General features: G+C 35.8%; 1 protein-coding gene across 1 annotated transcript in view; it reads left to right on the top strand.

Moving 5' to 3' along the window:
* The window catches only part of SEMA3E (semaphorin 3E), a gene marked incomplete at both ends in the record, with an annotated part of 231,657 nt that overhangs the window by 124,771 nt on the left and 85,486 nt on the right, over positions 1-21,400 (top strand). Inside the window, one exon of the mRNA XM_080936164.1 lies at positions 20,991-21,050. Coding sequence (XP_080792290.1) covers positions 20,991-21,050 — 60 coding nt within the window. The remainder of the gene's footprint in view (positions 1-20,990; positions 21,051-21,400) is intronic.

Raw genomic sequence — 21,400 nt, 5'->3', positions numbered from 1 at the left:
AGAGCTGGTTCTTTGAGGAAATTAAAAAGATAAATAATTCCTTACCCAGACTAAGGGAGAGTATACAAATTAACTAAATCAGAAATGAAAGTGGAGACATAACTACTGAAACTTTGGAAATTCAAGAAATCATCATATCCTACTACAAAAGTCTATACGCAACAAAGCTGGAAAATCTGGAGAAAATGTATGAATTCCTAGAAAGATACCAGATACTAAAGTTTAACCAGGACCAGGTAATCCATCTAAATAATCCCATAACACCTAAAGAAATATAAGCAGTCATCAAAAGTCTCCCAATGAAAAAAAGCCCAGGTCCAGATGGGTTCAGTGCAGAATTTCTATCTATCAGACGTTTATTGACGACCTAATACCAATACTCTCCAAAGTATTTCACAAAATAGAGTCAAATGGAACACTACCTAACTCATTTTTTGAGGTCACAATAACCATCATTCCTAAACCACACAAAGAACCCAATAAGGAAAGAGAACTTCAGGGTAATCTCACTTATGAACATTGATGCAAAAATACTCACAAAATCTTTGCAAACTGAATCCAAGAACTCATTAAAAATGATCATTCACCATGATCTAGTAGGCTTCATCCCAGGTATGGTTTAATATATGGAAATCCATCAACGTAATCCACCATATAAACAAATTCAAAGAAAAAAAAAAAAAAAAACCACATGGTCATCTCACTAGATGCTGAGAAAGCATTTGAAAAATTCTGTACCGTTTCATGTTAAAAGTCTTGGAAAGAAAAGAAATGCAAGGCCTATATCTAAACATAATAAAAACAATATACAGCAAACCAACAGCCAACATCAAATTTAACAGTGAGAAACTTGAAGCAATCCCACTAAAATAAGGGACTTGAAAAGGCTACCTATTCAACATAGGACTGGAAGTCCTGGGCAGAGCAATTAGACAGCAAAAGAAAATCAAAGGGATACAAATTGGAAAGGAAGACGTAAACATCAGTTTTCATGACATGATTGTGTAAGTTAGTGACCCCAAAAATTCCACCAGAGAAGTTCTATAGCTCATTAAGAAGTTTAGCAAATTGGGTAGATATGAAATTAATTCAAATAAATCAGTAGCCTTCCTCTACTCAAAGGACAAACATGTGGAGAAAAAAATTAGGGAAAAGATACCCTTCACAATAGTCACAAACAATATGAAATACCTTGGTGTGACTCTAACTAAGCAAGTGTAGGACCTATATGACAAGAACTTCAAATCTCTGAAGAAGGAAAGTTAGAAAGATCTCAAAAAAATGGAATGATCTCCCTTGCTCATGGATTGGAAGGATCAACATTGTAAAAATGGCCATCTTACCAAAAGCAACCTACAGATACAATGCAATTCCCATGAAAATACCAACCCATTTCTTTATAGAGTTGGAAAGAGCAATGTGCAATTTCATCTGAAATAACAAAAGACCTTGAACTGCGAAATCCATACTCAAGAACAAGAAACCTCTGAAAGAATCACCATCCCTGACCTCAAGCTTCATTACAAGGCAATTGTGTTAAAAACTGCATCATACTGGTACAGAGATAGGCACATGGATCATTGGAATAGAATAGAAGATCCAGAAATGAACCCTCACATATAAGGTCACTTGAATTCTGACAGTGGAGCTATAAACATTCAATGGAAAAAGCCTCTTCAACAAATGGTGTTAGGCCAACTGGCACTCACCATGTAGAAGAATGAAAATAGACCCTTTCTTATCTCCTTGTACAAAGCTCAAGTGTAAGTGGATCAAAGATCTCCAAATTAAACCAGGTACACTGAAACTATTAGAAGAGAAAGTATGGATAACCTTAGAACACATAGGCACAGGAGAAATTTTTCTGAACAGAACACCAGTGGCTTGTCCTCTAAGGTCAAATATCAACAAATGGGACTTAATGAGATTGCAAAGTTTCTATAAAGTAAGGATACTGTCAAGAAAACAAAACAGCAGCCAACAGATTAGAAAAAGATCTTTACCATCCCCACATCTGATAGAGGCCTTATCTCCAAGGTCTACAAAGAACTCAAGAAGTTAGACACCAGAGAATCAAACAACCTTATTGAAAAAATGGGGGTACAGAGCTTAACAATAGTTCTCAATTGAGCAATATTGAAAGAGAAGTGTCTAAGGAAGTGCTTTACATCCTTAGTCATCAGGGAAATGCAAATCAAAACAACCCTGAGATTCCACCTCACATCATTCAGAATGGCTAAGATCAAAAATTCAGATGACAGCAGATGCTGGTGAGGATGTGGAGAAAGATGAATACTTCTCCACTGCTGGTGGGGTTGTAAACTGGTACAGCCACTCTGGAAATCAGTCTTGTGGTTCCTCAGAAAACTGGACATAGTACTACCTGGAGACCCAGCTATTCCACTTCTGGGCATATACCCCAGAGACACTTTAATACACAACAAAGATATATGCACCACAATGTTCATAGCGGCTCTATTTATAATAGCCAGAAGCTGGAAAGAACCCAGATGTCCTTCAGTAGATGAATGGATACAAACATTGTGGTATATTTACACAATGGAGTACTACTCAGCCACCAGAAACAATGACTTTATGAATTTTTTAAGAAAATGGATGCATCTAGAGAATATCATTCTGAGTGAGGTAACCCAGTCACAAAAGAACAGATATAATATGCAGTCACTAATAATTGGTTACTAACCCCAGAAAGCTCTGAACACCCCAGAAACAACTTACAGACTATATGAAGTTCAAGAAAAACAAAGGCCAATAAAAAAAAGAAAAAAAATATTATGCTTAATCTTTTCACACCAAGAAATCTTTGGTTATTTCTAGGTTACATCTTGTTTTACATGTACTTTATGCTCATTGTAACTAGTCAGATTTAAATGCATAACATCAAACCTTTAAAAAAACAAGTACTGACAAAAATGTATTCTTATACTTTTATGCAAAAATACTTTAAAATCTGTACACTTATCTTTGTTTTTAAAAATCAAGTTGTTCAATTAAAAAAAAAGAACTATGAAAATAATTTGTAATGCAATTACTTCCTTCACATCCTTTTCCCTTTTCTCCTTCCTTCTCTACATGCAACATTCCTGTATGTTGTCACACGTAAAATTTGTTTCATATATGCTATAGTTTTTGTTTCACACTGATGTTTTGACACACTTATAAGAGGATTTACATCACAAAATCTAAGAGATAAAATTAGATTTCTTTAACATAATACAGGTCAAATGCTATTGGGGGACCCTATGGGACTCTCACCTATATAGACATTTAGCTGTTTAAAACCACATCCTTCTGGTTTTAGAATTACATTTTTCTGAATAATATTTTTTGACCATTCTGAGAAAGAAATTCATAGTCAACTTTGATTAAATATATATAAACATATATTATATAATATATTTCAAATATATACTGCCTAAATTCAAACACCAAATATATCAATGCAGAAGAGTACATATGAGTTGGATCTTGTATTGATAGGAAAATAAATACGGTGTTTTTAAATTAAGGAGTTTATGCCATATATATATATATATATATATATATATATATATATATATATATATATATATATATGTATGTATGTATTCCTAAATAACTAAATACAATCTGATTAGTTCAGATATCTACAGTTGTGTATGTTATTTCATGGCTGACCACTTGTTTTGAATAGCTAATGGCACTCACCTGATTTTAAAGATGCATACTGACTTCCCTCTTCTTCTCTAAATGCTTTTGTACCTGCATCCACAGACATCCACAGGACGTTCCCTCTAAATTCTCTAGATTATTTCCTCCCTTATTAGATTGGCTCTTTCACATCTAAACCTCTCTATTTCCAGGTCACTCTCAGTAATGATATGGCTGTTTACTCAGATTTTTATTTGTGATGGAATCTCTAATGTAGAGGCAAAAAATAAATTAAATCTTAAAATAATAAGCCTGTCAACATCCAAGCATTGGTTGGCGAGCAACTCAAGAGGCCCTACCTCCCACTGCTGAACAATTTGCTACTGATAGGTTCAGAGAGAGTGGGACTCATTGCCAGCAATTGGGTACCTGCTGAGTTCCCATCAACCCCCAGTGGAATTATCAGTGCACATAGATGGCACTTGTTAAATTAAGTGGTCACAAGACAAAATTGAAAATCATGAATATGGGAAAGGAGGCATTAGGGATGAGAAGATAGGTCTTAGGGCAGGAGGGAGATAAGAGAGGATAGAGGGGGAAGTAATCAGAGTTCATTTTATGCATGTATGAAATTGTAAAAAAAATTAATATCATACGAAACCAAATCAATGTCTATTAAAGTTGCTAGGTTGTTGACAGTGGGGATTGCATAGCAGGTATAAACTTGTGGGATAGACTTGACAACACTAATTCAGTCTCTGGAAGACTGAGGAGAGAACTAACTCCCATAGCATTTCTCTGACTTCAAATGCATTATGGGACATGGCCATCCCTCATCCTCCCTTCACAAGATAAAAATTCTTTTTCCAAATGAAAAAGATTATTTCTAATTTAGATGTTTCATTCTAGCCTTGTAGAATGTGAGTACCATTTATATTGCCGACATGATTCTTACATTGTAATCTTTGGATTGGATCAGGTCATCTCTTCAGAAGATCCTGGAAGTTTCAATAGGCATCTTAGGGATAATCTCTTAGTGATTTTCCTCAGCTGTTCTCTTCTGTAGCTGTCACTAACCTGATGTGATTTCCCTTCCGAGTAGGGAAAATTGGATCTCCTTCCAATTTCTCATTTATTGTTTTGACCTAATTGTACCCTCAGGCCTTTAATACCAGAAGATGAGATTTTAATGGAGGAAATGACCCATGAAAATAATATAAGAGTAGGAGACTTGGAGCATCCGGGGGTTTTATGAACTGATTCTCAGGAAGGCAATAGTGTAGCATGAGGCCATTGAGCTTCAGGGAACATCTAGCAAAGATGCCAATGAAAGTATTTTATAACACTATTAAATTGAATGTCTTTTCTGCACTGAAGGAAACATCTTGATTTTGTGGTGCTTAAAGCTTACATGTTCTTTAGAGCCTTTTAAATGTAGTTAATTCAAACAAAAATGTCAACCTCCCAAAGGCCCCTCTCATCACAGCAGGGTCAGATCCCAGGGTGTTGCACCAGGATTTATGCTTACTTGGCTCTTAGGTGACTTTTTCAGTGCACACTTCTTATTCTGCATTTGTCCTGCCTGTTTCAGATGGCAATAATACAACTCCCGGTTACCCAGTAAGCCCTGGTCCATTGTTTCTTGCTTACAGGATTATCACAGTGAAGCGCACTTCACAGAACATTGGTTTAAAAGGAATGGGTGTACCATGAGCTGAGTTCTACAGTGATCTCAGTTTTGAAAATCTAAGTGACCTTTTGAACAAGCTCTCCCGCTGATATTCTGACTGGATAAATGTCAACAGTTACATTTTCAATGTTTTCAGCTTTACTTTTTCTACCCCTGGTCTGTCAATATTTGGATTATGCCTTCTGATCTCTTGAACCATTTCTATTAGGTAGGGTGGTTTTCTGTGTATCTTGGGATGCTGAAATGCATCCACAGTCTTTGCCCAGTAGATACCAAGAGCATTTGTGGTGTTTTGAATAAGAAATATTCTCTATAATCTCAGGTGCTGGAGCACTCTGTCCTCAGTTAATGGAGTGATCTGAGAAGGCTTAACAGGGGAGCTTTCCTGAGGAAGTATGTCATTGGGGCGGACTTTGAGAATATGTACACTAACTCTGCTTTTAGCTCTCTCGGTCTCTGTTTCTCTGCCTCTATTTCTGTCTCTCTGTCTCTGTACCTCTCTCTCTCTCCTCTCTCTTCTCTCCTCTCCACCCCCCCCCCCAGGTGTATGTCTGTCTGTGCCTCTTAGTGCCTCTGCTTCTTGCTTGCAGTAAAATGATGCCTCTTTGCTTCCTTCTTAGTTTATCTGAGTCATACTTGCTGGCATGACTCATTATCATGATGGATTCTTATTATCCTGAAGCCATAAAGCCAAATTAACTTTTTCCTCCATAAGTTGCTTCTGATCATTGGGTTTTATCACAAGAGAAAATTACCTCTAATAGTGTACAAATAATCTCCAATGACTTGATAATATAAGAAATATCTCCAGATATTGTCAGAGGAAGCATTACCCTCAGTTCACCTGATCATGTATATGCAGGACTAGACCCTCCCATTAACACTGCTACCACCACCAAAACCAACACGTACCCCAACTGTATATCTATCTACTAAACCACATCGATTCTTCTGTTCTTTAGATTGAGCACTTTGGAATATAGACACAAAGCCTATTTTTATTATCACACCTTACTTCTTTATTTATAAAATTTTAATATATTTAAGATGTAATAAATGTGATATGTAAAACAAAATGCGTAGCTCAAATGGTTCCCAACCTTTCTAATGCTGCCACATGCTGTTCTTTATGCTGTGGTGATCCCCAAACACAAAATTCTTTTCCTTTCTACTTTACAACTGTACTTTTGCTACTGCTATGAGTTGCAATGTAAATATATCACATGCAGGTATCTAATAAGTGGCTTCATGAATGGTTCATTCAACCCAACAGATTGAGAACTGCAGCCTTAGATTATGTAATAATTACTAGCCACCTCAAGGTGAGGGTATCACCAATCTTGTTACATGGAGGACTATATTTATCTTCTCTCTACATTTCTATCCATATCTGTCAAGAGAAGTAGGCATTTCTCTTGTTTTTAGAATTATTTCATCATGCACTCTCTCTATATTGCTTCTATTAGCATAGGTAATTTTAGCTATTAAAGAAGCTGACTGCAACAATATATTGTAATTTCCAAGGCTGTTTCTTGCTTTCTGTCAGTTAATGTTATTTTGTAAATTTAATCCTCTTCATCATTCTTGTTAGTTCTTTGCAGCTGAGGGATAGAATGGCAACCAGGGAAGCTAGCTCTGATTTTGAAGTTCAAATCTTGACTTGGTATATATTAACACTGTTGCACACTTGTAAGAGGCAAATATTAGTCCCCTTTGAGAGTATAAAATTTGTTGATTTTGATGAAAGATCATATGAGGGTTTAGGTACATAATAAATAGTAGCTATTGTTTATTTTGAGACTGCGGAATATTTTCCATCATGTAAATATAGCACACTCTTCATTCTTAGGTCAAATGATACTAGGCGGGTTCTAGTTTTTGACTTTGTTAGTGGTACTAAGATCATTCGAGAATGTATCTCCTGCTACACAAATACGAGAAAGCATTCGAAGACTGTATACAGAAGTAGAATCACTAACTTAATGATGTACAAATATCACTCATAAATGAAGTGTTATGCAAAATCTTCTCCAACTAGTGTATGAGGGGCCAGTTCTCAAATTCACTTACATTTCCCCACTGGTTTCCATGACCCACATGTTCTTCAACAGCTTTCTTGGCTTATGCATCCCTGCATGTATCTTTGGAACTGTAAATCCCATCTCAGTTATTTTCACTCACTTGGTTATAATTTTAACAACGTCTGTATGAATGATATATGGTGTAAATTTAGAGTTCGTAGTAAGAAAATAAAATCACATTTTATAATATCAAATATGATAAGTGTTACAAGAAAAATAAAGCATCTTGAGGTGGGAAAGAGAATAAAGGGTGCTATGAACAGGATGGCCCAGAAGATACTTTCTAAAGAAGAAACTGAATAACAAACTGCTTCACGGCTCAGCAAACAGCCATGGCCTGTGATTCCTACTGAACCAGAGGAAGTGTGGGAGAATGAGGCCATGGTTGATTTGAAAAACCATATCACTGAGACAATTAAGGGTCAGAAACTCACTGGCGGGTGCGATAGATGGCAAGTTATGTTTGTAAAGAGAAAGACAGGGATAAAAGAAGAGAATTTCCCATTTAGAAGGAGCACCAAGGATGATTTGAGATAACTACATGCATGTAGGTGTAGTGTGAGAGTAATTCTTCTTACACACCACTGAGGACAAGTTTCTTTTCACTGCTATATTTCAAGACTTTACTGAGAGAACCTTTGAAAATTTACACAATATTTTAGACCAGAAGAGAGAAAAGTTAATAGAAACATCTTAACTAGAATATGAGAGTCACCATTCCTAGGGACAACTGCTAGGGAGCCAGTAGTCTCAAGGGTTGAATTGGTATTAATTAGAGGAAAGTAAAGAGGAAAACGGGTTAAGTTAGGGAGAACATTGTTAATGGTATTCCAGAGGATTTAACGAAAGGATTTAAGGCATTTGGAAGGGTGAGGTCAAATTAAGGGCTAAAGAGAGCCCTATTAGATTTGACTTTCAGTATTGATTATTGACCTCGGGTAAGGGTCAGCTGCCTATGGTAACCATAGTCATCAGTCAGAGGGATGTGTCAAGAAGGATTAGCCTGGATGATCTCCCAGGAAAGATGGGTAACCACAAATCTTCCTTTGAATCATTGAAATCATCAAACACCTTGGTCCTCACCATCAGCAACCAACAAACCATTTCTGTGAGGTTTCTTCCCTCTCCTTCCCTGTTACCCATACAGGATCATTCTTCTTCCACAAGGCGACACTTGTTTTGCATGTGATATGAGCTTTCCTATGCTGATCTGTTTTTACAATTGGTTATTTTCCATCCTTATTTATATTTTTATATTTCCCTCTCTGTAAAAATCAAACAAAGGTACTATTATGTAGCAGTTCTTAAGGTTTTGGGGTCCTGTCACTATCTGTCATAAATGGAATGTCCAGTAATACAGATATAAAATAAACATATAGGATCACAAAGTAAAATGTTAAGGTAAAGTTATTGAGATATACAAATTTCTGTATATAAGCTTTCTGAGCAAAATTATAGTGAATAGTCTAGTCATGAAAAACTGTTACACTTAACCTCAGCTTGTTCATACCCACACATGAGTAATTGGACCATTTCTGGTTATTCTTCTTTTCATAATTATGCTTTCAAATTTCCCCTAAATCTTCAACTTTGTAGTTTTTCATTATTATTGTTGTTGTCATTATTATCATTATTATTATTAGTAGTAGTACTATTAGAAGCTTTCCTGGTCTTTCCTTATTATTATTATTATTATTATTGAACAACTTTATTTTAAGAAACAAAGATAAATCGACAAATTTTAAGTATTTTTGCATAAAAGTATACAAATACATTTTTGTCAGTGCTTGGCTTTTTTTTTTTTTCCAAAGGTTTGATAGTGTTCATTAAAGTCTTACTAGTTACAATGAGCAAAAACTACATGTAAAACAGGATGTAACCTGGAATTAGTCAAAGGTTTCTTGGTGTGGAAGGATTGAGCATAATGTTTTTTTCCTTTCCTTTTTTTTTTTTTTTTTTTTTTTTTTGTTTCTTGAATTTCACACAGTCTGTGGTTTGTCTCTGGGGTGTTCAGATCTTTCTGGGGTAAGCATCCCACTATCAGTGACTGCATATTATGTCTGCTCTTTTGTGACTGGGTTATCTCACTCAGGATGATATTCTCTAGATGCAACCATTTTCTTAAGAATTTCGTTAAGTCATTGTTTCTGATAGCTGAGTAGTACTCCATTGTGTAAATGTACCACAATTTTTGTATCCATTCATCTACTGAAGGCCATCTGAGTTCTTTCCAGCTTCTGGCTATTATAAATAGAGCTGCTACGAACATTGTGATGCATGTGTCTTTGTTGTATATTGGAGTGTCGGTGGGGTATATGCCCAGAAGGGGAATAGCTGGATATTCAGGTAATACCATGTCCAATTTTCTGAGGAATCACCAGACTGATTTCCAGAGTGTATCTGTTTGTATTAGTTTACAACCCCACCAGCAGTGGAGAAGTGTTCCTCTTTCTCCACAACCTCGCCAGCATCTGTTGTCATCTGAGTTTTGGATCTTGGCCAATCTGACTGGTTTGAGGTGGAATCTCAGGGTTGTTTTGATTTGCATTTCCCTGATGGCTAAGGATGTTGAGCAGTTCCTTAGATGTTTCTCAGCCATTCAATATTCCTCAACTGAGAACTTTTTGTTTAGCTCTGTACCCCATTTTTAATAGGGTTGTTTGATTCTCTGGTGTCTAGTTTATTGAGTTCTTTGTATACCTTGGATATTAGGCCTCTATCTGATATGGAGTTGGTAAAGATCTTTTCCCATTCTGTTTGCTGCCGTTTTGTTTTCTTGAGAGTTTCCTTAGCCTTACAGAAACTTTGCAATCTCATTAAGTCCCATTTGTCAATCTTTGACCTTAGAGCACAAGCCATTGGTGTTCTGTTCAGGAAATTTTCTCCTGTGTCTATGTGTTCTAAGGTTATCCCTACTTTCTCATCTAATAGTTTCAGTGTACCTGGTTTAATGTGGAGATCTTTGATCCTCTTACACTTGAGCTTTGTACAAGGAGATAAGAAAGGGTCTATTTTCATTCTTCTGCATGCTGAGTGCCAGTTGGACCAACACATTTTGTTGAATAGGCTGTCCCTTTTCCATTGAATGTTTACAGCTCCTTTGTCAAAAATCAGGTGACCATATATGTGAGGGCTCATTTCTGGATCTTCTATTCTATTCCATTAATCCACGTGCCTATTTCTGTACCAGTACCATGCAGTTTTTAGAACAATTGCCTTGTAATATAGATTGAGGTCAGGGTTAGTGATTCCTGCAGATGTTTTCTTGTTGTTGAGGATGGATTTCCCTATTCCAGGTCTTTTGTTATTCCAGATGAAATTGCACATTGCTCTTTCCAACTCTATGAAGAACTGGGTTAGAATTTTGATGGGGATTGCATTGAATCTGTAGATTGCTTTTGGTAAGATGGCCATTTTAAAAATGTTGATCCTTCCAGTCCATGATCATGGGAGATCATTCCATTTTTGGACATCTTCCTTGCTTTCCTTCTTCAGAGATTTGAAGATCTTATCATATAGGTCCTTCACTTGCTTAGTTAGAGGCACACCAAGGTATTTCATAGTTTTTGTGACTATTTTAAAGGGTATCTTTTCACTAATTTTTTTTCTCCACATGTTTGTCCTTTGAGTAGAGAAAGGCTACTGATTTTTTTGAGTTAATTTTATATCCAGCCACTTTGCTGAACTTGTTTATCAGCTGTAGGAGTTCTCTGGTGGAATTTTTGGGGTCACTTATGTACACTATCATGTCTTCTGCAAAGAGTGATGGCTTTAATGTGATGTATTTTTTAAAACCTTTAAAATCCTTTTGCAAGGATTTTGTTGAGTATTTTTGCATCATGTTCTTGGCTTTCCTCTTGGCATCTTGTTGTCAGTGATTGGTTCTCACCTTTCCCTTGTACCTGGCCTGTGTCCCTGGATCAGGCAGGGCAGGGGTGCATTTTCTGTGCATGCTCAACATAGATCTCTCTGCCCCCTGGCTAGTCGTAACCTCTTCTCACCAGGCCTGTGTCTCTAGGTCTCTGCTATTATTTGTGGCAAATGGTTCGAGCCCCGTTCTGCACCCAAAAGCAGCCAGGTTGGAACAGAGGGCCCAATGCTGTGTTGCTGTTCCCTGGATCAGACAGGCCTGTGTCTCTGGGTCTCTGCTGTTCCTCCTGATCTTTCTTTATTCATTTGTATAATTGTGATTCCCATGTTGAATTCAGATTAACTATGTACTGGTCAATCTACATGATAAAATGGCTCCTACATGAAGGTCCTGAATTAGGTTCATCTATGAAGATGTAGGTAAGTCAAATAACATAGTGTCATGATTTAATGAGAAGAGCTTCTATAGTCTCCTATGTTTGACACTTGGTTTCTAGTTAGTGACACATAAGGATTAGGAGGTGTGGCTTTGTAGGAAGAAGGCTAATGCTCTGTGTCTCATACTGTTTGTGGCTAAAGATGTGAGCTCTCAGCTGCTCCATCTCTATATCTACTTGTCTGCTGCTCTGTCCCTTACAACATGGTAGTAGACTCTTATTTTTTTGAAAGTGTAAACCCAAAATAAACTCTTACTTTTAGAAGTTTCCTTGGTTCTGATGCTTTATCCCACAAATAGAAAAGTAATTAATATACACAGAGAGTGAAAGAATAAAAGTATATATATATATATGTATATATATATATATATATATATATATAATAAAACATATACATTTGTATAGTTAAATCTGAAACAACCCCATAAATCAGAATCCCTGTTCTCTCTTACAAATCCTATTGTATTCATTGTCAAAACTACTTTCAAAATGTATTTTCTAATTTTCTTTAGGTTAGTTTCATCTGCCTTCTGTGACTACCACCTTACTATATTCTTACGTGTGTACTTCCTGCCCTCTCCAAATACTGTTTTACTCTTGCCAATAATTTCAGCCTTAACTTCACATTTGTAAACATTTAATGATTTTGTAAATAATGCCTTGACCCCACCCCTGAAGTGAATTGAGGAATATAAGTTACCAACTCAGGTATCTAATGGATATCAGGACCTTATATCTATTTACTGATAAACAGTAGTCAAATTATGTAGTTCTTAATATTTAAAATATATATTTTAAATAGAAGTATTTAGACCTATACAATGGAGTATTTTCACTAACATGTAAGAACCTACCATTCAGTAGGCCTTCTGCGTTATGTAGTTTTTAAGAATTGTAATTGTTTAAAAATTTATTTTATTCATTATACTTTTCTAAGCATATAATGGTATTTTTTTAATCTTTAAATATCACACTGCTCTATCCTTGTCATATTCATGAAGCACATTTAACTTTCACTAAAAAATAAAATTGAGTCTTCAGGCTAAACATTTTATTCTAAGAGTTTTAATTTATAATTTGTTACTTTATCTGAGAACTCTCGTCTGCTAAAATTTGTTTATCACTCCCTCTAAAAGTCTCTGAAATACCCCCACATGATGGCAGAATTTTTAGATTTCAACTCTGTCCTCATCATCTCATCACTGACATTTTAAGAAAAAAAAATTAAAGGCAGGCAAGGCAACCTCCCACTGTTTAAAGAAAAATAAATCTAAAATCCTCTACTCCAAGAGAAGATTTGGCTGAACTGGAGAGAAAAAAAAATGTTCTGGGTGAAATGTAAAGCAGCATCTTGAGATTTATGATCCAGATGTGAGAATACCAACACTGACAAAAGAGAGAAGTGGAAAGAGAGATAGTTTCCTTTGCTTACAGAGCAGCACCCTTCCCTGGCCTTCTATGTAGGTGTGGTCTATGATGATACTCAATCCACAGCTCCTGTGCTGAGATTGGTTTCTATTCACAGAAAATCAGGGTTCCTTAGGCTTAATATTAAACAAGGTTTGCTATATTTGCTATCATTTTTTAATTACAATTCTATATTGAGAAAGAAATTCTGATTTAGCTTGTGGGAAACTATATATACATCCTTACAGTCTGCTTCCAATACATCCATCAACCTGGTAATATCAAGGTGTCTCCAGAGAGGACAATGATTGTTTATATCATGTCATATTTTCTGACCAGCAGATTCATATTTAACAGCAATACATTTTGGTTTACATTAATATTGAATGTTGTTAATTCATTGAACCCCAGGATTGTCTGTGAAAGATTTTAAGGCTTAAATGTGTAATTTATAGAAAACCTTTAATATGTTAGACAGTATAATAGCAAAAACCACAAGTTCTGTAACTGGATTGACTGGAGTCCTACCTTAAGTCTACTGTTTATTAGATTATTGATATAGGCCTTCTTATATTTTTTTCAATTTTACTGGATATTCTCTGCATTTACATTTCAAATGTTATACCCTTCTCCCCACTCCCCTCCCTTCTATCCCTCAACTTGATTCCATGAAGGTTCTCCCTCCCCCAATCACCCTCTCCACCTCAGTGCCTAGGCTGTTTGATGATGTTGTTCTTCCCATGAGGGTGCAAACCCTTCAACTCTTTCAGTCCTTTCTCTAGCTCTTTCATTGGAGTCTCCATGTTCAGTCTGCTGTTTAGCTGCAAGCATCCTCATCTGTATCTATATAACTCTGGGAGAGCCTCTGAGGAGACATTCATGTCTGATTCCTGCCAGCAAACACTTCTTGAGATCAGCAATAGTGCTTGGGTTTGGTGACTGTATATAGGATGGTTCTCCAGGTGAGGCAGCCTCTGTAGATCTTTTCTTTAATCCCTGCTCCTATATTTGTCCTTCATTTCCTCCACTGTTTTGTTCTCTCTTCTAAGAATGACTGAGGCATCCACATTCTGGCCTTCCTTCTTTTTGAGCTTCATAAGTTCTTATCCATATCTTTCAATTATAAAAAGACATAGTGCCATTTTCTTACCTTTTATGAGAGGTTTAAATGAGTTAGCACATGTCTAATACAGTGTCTCAAACATAGTAAACATTACATAAATACTTGTCATCAGTATGGTCTTAAAACATCTGATTTTAGTGTGTCACCATTTCTAAGTAAGATGTAGGAAAGAGAGCCAGAGATACGGAGGAGAGCAGGCCCAAAGTGAGTAGCAGATGGGAATAAAACTGCAATGGTTCACTTAGACAACTGACTGCTTTGCTGCTGGGACCCAGGCTCATAATCAGTGTCAGGGTGGCTGGAGCATCCTAAACACCAGGAAAGCATAATGAGAACCAGAGTTCACGTATGTTTATGCTGCAACAGCATGCTGCCTAAGTGAAAGAAAGAAGAGACCAGAGATACGAAGCTAGTAAGTCGTAGCTGGAGCAGGAAACCAGGCATGGCTGTCTCAGAAGATCTGCTCTTCCCGTTACACTCCATCTCCTCTGTTGGTCTTCAGTGTGCCATCCGACCTCCTGGCTGCATCGTTTGCTATTATGTAGCTTTCTTTGGGTCTTCCTTGACTTACTGAGCTGCCATTTAGCTTAGCAGTGTTTAAGGCCTGCTGGAGTAAAGTTAGCTGGTAATAGCAGCATGAAGAACTAACAAGGAACTTCACTACTTTTCATTACTGATAACAGAGCAGACAGTACCAGGTAGCAGATGGTTTATCTGTGTTCTGTCTTTACCTCCCGTAGCAGACATTTTACTATGACTTCCTACAAAACAAACTTACCCTCTGGATAACATCAATTTATGTTAAAGCATAACATTTTGTTTTTCCTTCCCTATAAAACATCAGAAATAAATATTTTCTTTATATAAGCTATATTTTATGAAGTCACAATTTAACCAATAGTTAGTAATAAACCATTAGTTTAAAAAAAAAACTTAAGAAATGTATTTTGCTCTCTAAATTTTTCATTTTGTTGATTTTGAGCTAAAATTGCATTATGTAATTTGGATGTCTGTATTTATGACTGCCCTTAAAAAATTCTGTTTTAAAAAAACTATACACAATTTTCTCATTTGTTCAAGGTTAAAAAGAATCATATAAGTTTAAATTTAGTTTTTGATTGAGTGGAAGAAAAGCATTAAAATATAATTTGCATATAAAATTTTAGAGGGTAATTCACATTAATGATAGCAATTGAGAAAGTTTCATACATAAAAGAGGATGTTTATCAGGTCATTGATGTTTGTGTAATGGGCAAATTCTGTTAGAGTCCAAACACTTTGGAAAATAAACATTTCAAGTATTGATTTTATCTGGAGCCCTAAAGATCATAGTCATGACTTATAAACAACTTGGATAATGACAGTCATTATAATTAAGTGCAAAGGCAAAAGCCCAGGAGTGATAATGTGTGTGAGGTTAAGGACTACCATTTATAAGCCATTAGAATTATTTTAATGTGTTATATACAAACATTTTTTCTTTTAATGATATTTATGACATATAATTTAAATTTATAATAACAGTTCCTTTTAGTGGCCATAGAAAAGTAAAATCAAATTATAAAGCATTTATTAAAATATTGAAAATATGAATATAGTATTGCATAGAATTATGATACTATATGATTGTATGTTTATAGTCTATTGATACAATTTATTTATAATTTGTAAATTATATAAATTATAATTTATGATAATTTACTTTTAAGTATAACAGCCATTTTAAAATAGCTAAATGATTCTATCTTTGTTAATTTGTTTTTGGTTCACTAAATCTGAGTGTATTACAACAGTGAGCTGTTAAATCCTTAATCCTGGTATAATTATGAAACTCAGCAGGGAGCCAGAAAAATGACTTAGTAATTTAATTTATATTTTATCTTATTTCCTTCCATTGAGATGTGCAAGAACAGTAAATGGCTGTTAATGTGCAGGGGGTGACAGATTTATACAGCAGAAATATTGTGATAAAATGATGTATGTTTAACCTTTTACTTTTTGGACTTCTTTTTTAGTTCAGAGACTTTGGAAGCAACATTACACCCTGTTGTTTAACTGCCTTTAAACATGTTTTTTTGCGGAACAAATAACTTAGTTTTATGGGGTTTTTTGGATGCTAAACTGTGGAGCAGAACCAAAAGACTTCCGGACTGCCAAAGCAAATGAAGGAATGATTTTCCTTACTAACTTGGCAGAGCATTTACGCACGATGACTTTAAAAATATAACTTTCTATTTTCATTGAAGTCACTTTGTCTTATTTTATCATCCAGTTAACTTTTGTATAAAGTCTTGAGAATGTTAAGCTCTTAAAACATGCAAACAAAGCCTCTCCGAAATAAACCTCCAGAACCACAAAACTTTAAGGAAGAATTTTCCATACTTGGACTTGGCTATATTATTTATAAGCCAATCTCTTTTCCTTTGCTTTTTAACTGGAATGATTTTGTCATTTACCCTGTGATCCTATTGTGATTTTACTAGTTATGATCCTACTCATCTTTGGAAGGTGGGTTGCTGTGACTGTACTACAGCATCCTGACCCCATAAACCTGGAAATTTTTACTTTTCAGTTGATTTTGTTGAGACATTTTCATTTGGGTGAACTCTATCTTTCAGAGTTCACAGTGAGATTCTTGGATCTGGAATGTCTTTATAAATAATGTGATAAAGGTGCCAATCACCAGACACTGAATAAATGCACCATCTAAACCATGGGTCCAACTGACATTCACAGACTTTTTTTTTCCCCGTAGATTGTCCTAAGAGAGCTGAATTAAGTTTATGAATTATTGTAGTGTTTGTACAAACAAGAATGTCAAGAGGGATCAAAGTAAGAGAAATATTGTCCGATGAAAAGATATCTGGAAAAGTCTTAGTTGAGAATTGCTCCGCAAATCATGTTTGCAAGATTGGATTTATTCTCTTTAGAATAATTGCCCTTAGTTCATTTGTTCCAGAACCAATGCTTATTCTGAATATTTTAGAAACAGTATTTATTGTCATGACTACTCCATAATAAACTCTCTTTTGTTTGGTCCAAACTGCTAAAGGTCTGAGGTTTTACATCATATTCAAGGCAAGTTATCCTGTAGTTTCATACATGTCACCATAAAACATTACCCTCCTGGGGCAAGAGACAAAGGACATCCACTAGTTGGAAATAGCAGGAAACAAGATCTCATGGTTAGGTTCCACAAGCAGCAATGCCTAGAAGTCTCAGTAGACACTGCTAAACAGTGGATGCTTTACACTTAAGGTTTCTCAAGTTCCATGGGAAGAACAAAACAATAACTAACCGAACCCATCACAGCTCCCAGGGACAAGAACACTAACCATTGAGCACACATGGAGAGATCTGTGGCTCCAGGTGCACATGTAACAGAGGATAGCATTCTCTGGCATCAGTGGGAGGAGAGGCCTTTGATTCATAGAAGGCTTGTTTTCCCAGTATAGGGGAATGCCAAGGTGCTGAGATGGGAGAGGGAGCATCTTCATGGAGGCAATTGGAGGGAGAGAGGGGATGGAATTGGGGGAAGGGGATAACATCTGCAATGTAAATGCAGAGAATAAAATAAAAAGACAGAGAATCTTCTATCTTTAGATAAAGCCACAGGCTGTCAGCAAAAATGTAAATTTTAGATGGAGGAAAATCTTCCTCTTCCTGACCAGTGAACAATCTTCCCTTTTTCCTTGCATGCAGTTTTGTCTGTGTCCTTTCTACCTATTTGGAAAGATAGTCTAGAATGAAGGTCCTGAGAAGATAAGTAGAAATGCTGTTGAGATTTGTCATCAAAACAGTGAGTTTGGAAGTAATCACTATGAACACTTTAGAGAATTTGTAGTATAAGTTTTCAGAATACAGTTTAAAGAAATCACCATTTTATAGTAAAGATAAAGTGTATAAAGAAGGGTAATAACATTCTGAAGAGTCCTGTATATATCCTAGGCATATTAAGGCTAGAAGGCATAATTCTGAGTTTATTGATGATCTTTGTTCTAATTTATTTATATCACTAAACTGTCATAAAATGACAAACATACAAAAATGACTTTTTACCTTGTTTAAGATATATACATGTACATATGCTTAAATGTAAAGAAGTTTTACATATTTTTAACACATACGTTGAATTAATTCTGAATTCACAATAATGTCATAATTATCAACTTAGTAGAATAGGTTTAGTAAATCATCGGAGATTATATCTTTGAGCATTTAAAAAATATAAATGAATACTAGATTGGATAAAGATCATAAATACTGCAGATTCATTTTTAGGATTCATCCTATCAACACTTTTATATTATTTCTTGTATGTATGTATATGTATGTATATGATCCACTGATGTGAAAACATTGAACAACAATGATAAGAGTTTATGTATGTTTTACGTTATTTTTTTGTTTGTTTGTTTGGCTTGGTTTTCGAAGGTGGTTTTCTTCTCTGGGTTACATTGATCTTTGTCTTATCTTTTTCTATACCACCACTACTAACCACAGCAACAAAACCCAATAGGCTTTTACATAAGGTTCATATAATGTACTTTAAAGGGTACAAATAAAATTTTGCTATGAGTAATTGTCTGCAATAAACTCTTGGGAAATTAAGGACCGGGCAAAATTCAAAGCACAGAGTGCTCAATCAGATGATAATAAACTTAGTCATAAACACAAAAAATGCCACTGTCACTGTTTGGCAAATTCTCAATATGACTCCTGCTTCAAGCATGGATCAGGCTGTAATCTTTTGTGACTGACATGATGAGACCCCCCCCCCCGCCCCTTTTCTGGAATAGAATCCCCTTTTATGATGCACTGGCTTTTAAAAGAATATTTATATCCTAAACAAGGATTTAAATATGAGTGTCATATCTCAAAAACTAAACTGCTTAGAAAAGTGATTGTTGAAAAAAAGGCAAACAACCATATTTCAATTAGTACAGGCCCAACTGAAACATGAACCACAAAGAATCCTGGCCCTGGCTTTGCTTCCTAAATTATACCTTGTGCAGCCTGCCTTTTGATTTTTTTGGAGGCATCATACATAAAACTTGATATTTAAACATGAATTCTCATTTTTGTTATTGACCAACTGTTAAATAAAAAGAAATATCAAATGTTCACCTTGATAATCAAAATGCTTTTACAAACAAATTTGACTAAACACAGACAGGAACCATGAGAGATCTAAAGGAGACATAAGAGGCACAGAAATACTTCCTTACTCACATTGACTTAGTTAAAACAAATTCGAGGTTGAGATACGATTACATGAATCAGAGCACAATGGTTGGAGTAAGGGCTGATAAATCATAAGCAAACATGACAAATGGATCTCTTAATATGGTACAACAATGACCTCCTGCATGGTAAGTCAGATGGCCAGAGCAGAAAGAAAGAAAGAATGAGTAACTAAAAATTGGGGGTGACTTCCAGGTGCCAGGTGATAATGAACAATGACTTAAGTAGCGTAACGAACTAATCTCTGTCTACATGGATAGAGTGCAAAAGGAAAAGGAAAAATTAACTATAACTATCAGTGCAATGTGTGGCCCCTTGTAAATTGATTCTGTAGTCAATGCATAAGAGAGCATAAGAGAGGGGGAGAGAGGGAGGGAGGGGGAGAGAGAGAGAGAGAGAGAGAGAGAGAGAGAGAGAGAGAGAGAGAGAGAGAGAAGGGAGGCTAAGGAAAATGATAAGAAAAACCATTTCTTTTAATGATAATATAAAAATTATGAAAAAAAGTAGTTTTGTTTTATTTTTGTGGGTTTTTTTTTTTTGTTTGCACTGGTTTCAGCAAAGTGCTTGATACTGCTGACAAAAAGAAAAAAGGTTTTTCTTTTGTGTTTGTGTTTGTTTTATATATTCTTCTCTTTAAGAAAGAAACCAACAAACCTGAGATATCATGACACCTTCTTCAAATCCGTGTGGAAGGCACAAGGGTTAAACAGTTTTGTTTTGTAAGGCAGTGTTGAGACACAAGCATTGGTAGCCATGGCTGTCCACGAACTCACTGTGTAGCCGCACAAAGCTGTGTCGTGTCTGTGACTTGTTATGACACATCGATTCGTTTAAGTGCCGTCCACCCTGTCATATGCGCCTGTAGCACAAACACTACGGAGAGTCCAGAACATTCTAATTTCGGTGCTTGGTAGTAAAAATGCAATTGGAACTCAGGAAACCCAAGGGGAGGCTTGTATTGGCACCACAAGTTCTCTAGCACAATGGCGGAGGTTCCTGCAGGTGAAATGTGTGGAGAAGTGGGTTTCTAGACCAGTAATTCTCAACCTTCCTAATTCTGTGAGCTACACAGTTCCTCATGCTGTGGTTACCCACAATCAGAGAGTTACTTTGTTTCTACCTCATAATTGAACTATTACTACTGTTATGGGTCATAATGTAAATATCTAATATGCATGATATCTGATATTTGACCTCTGCAGGGGTCACACTCCACAGGATGAGCAGTGCTGTTCTTGCAGGACTGGCTCTGCAGGCCTCAGAAGTGAAATCCGCTGCTGGAAAGATAATTTAGCACTAAGTGAAAGCTCATAGCTAAGTTTCTTCATCATATAAACAATTATCTGAAGAAAATAAGGCTTCATTTATCTTTTTAGAAAGTTGAACAGAATGGAAATAAATTGAACTGTAGAAGAAAATGAATTGGTTTTTAATGAGGTTTACTTCTAAACACAGTTGCCCTAATGATACATTATCTTCCATTTCAGATATACTGGCCTACCACAGCAGTAAAAGTGGAAGAATGCATAATGAAGGGAAAAGACGCAGTAAGTACTGTTCACTGTTCATTAAACAAATTAGAGTCTATTCTTGGTAGCCAATAAAGAACTGAATCGCTAAAGTTTTACTTTTTTTTCAAAGACATATACACACTTATGTTCATAAAGAGAGAAATAGACAATAGTGCATTCATCTATAAAACTAATTTCATTGTAGAGATGAAAGAACATAGAGTACCATCATGACTAGGGCAAGTATATTTTTAAATTCATTTATTTGTGTGTGTGTGTGTGTGTGTGTGTGTGTGTGTGTGTGTGTGTGTGTGTGTATGGATATTTTACTTACATGCATGTCTGTGCATACACATAGTGCCCTCTAAAGGCCCAAAGAGATTGTG

Source organism: Micromys minutus (genome assembly GCF_963924665.1).
Source record: "Micromys minutus genome assembly, chromosome: 23".
Classification (NCBI taxonomy): domain Eukaryota; kingdom Metazoa; phylum Chordata; class Mammalia; order Rodentia; family Muridae; genus Micromys; species Micromys minutus.
Note: the sequence above shows the minus strand (reverse complement) of the source record. Positions and strands in the feature narration are given on the sequence as shown.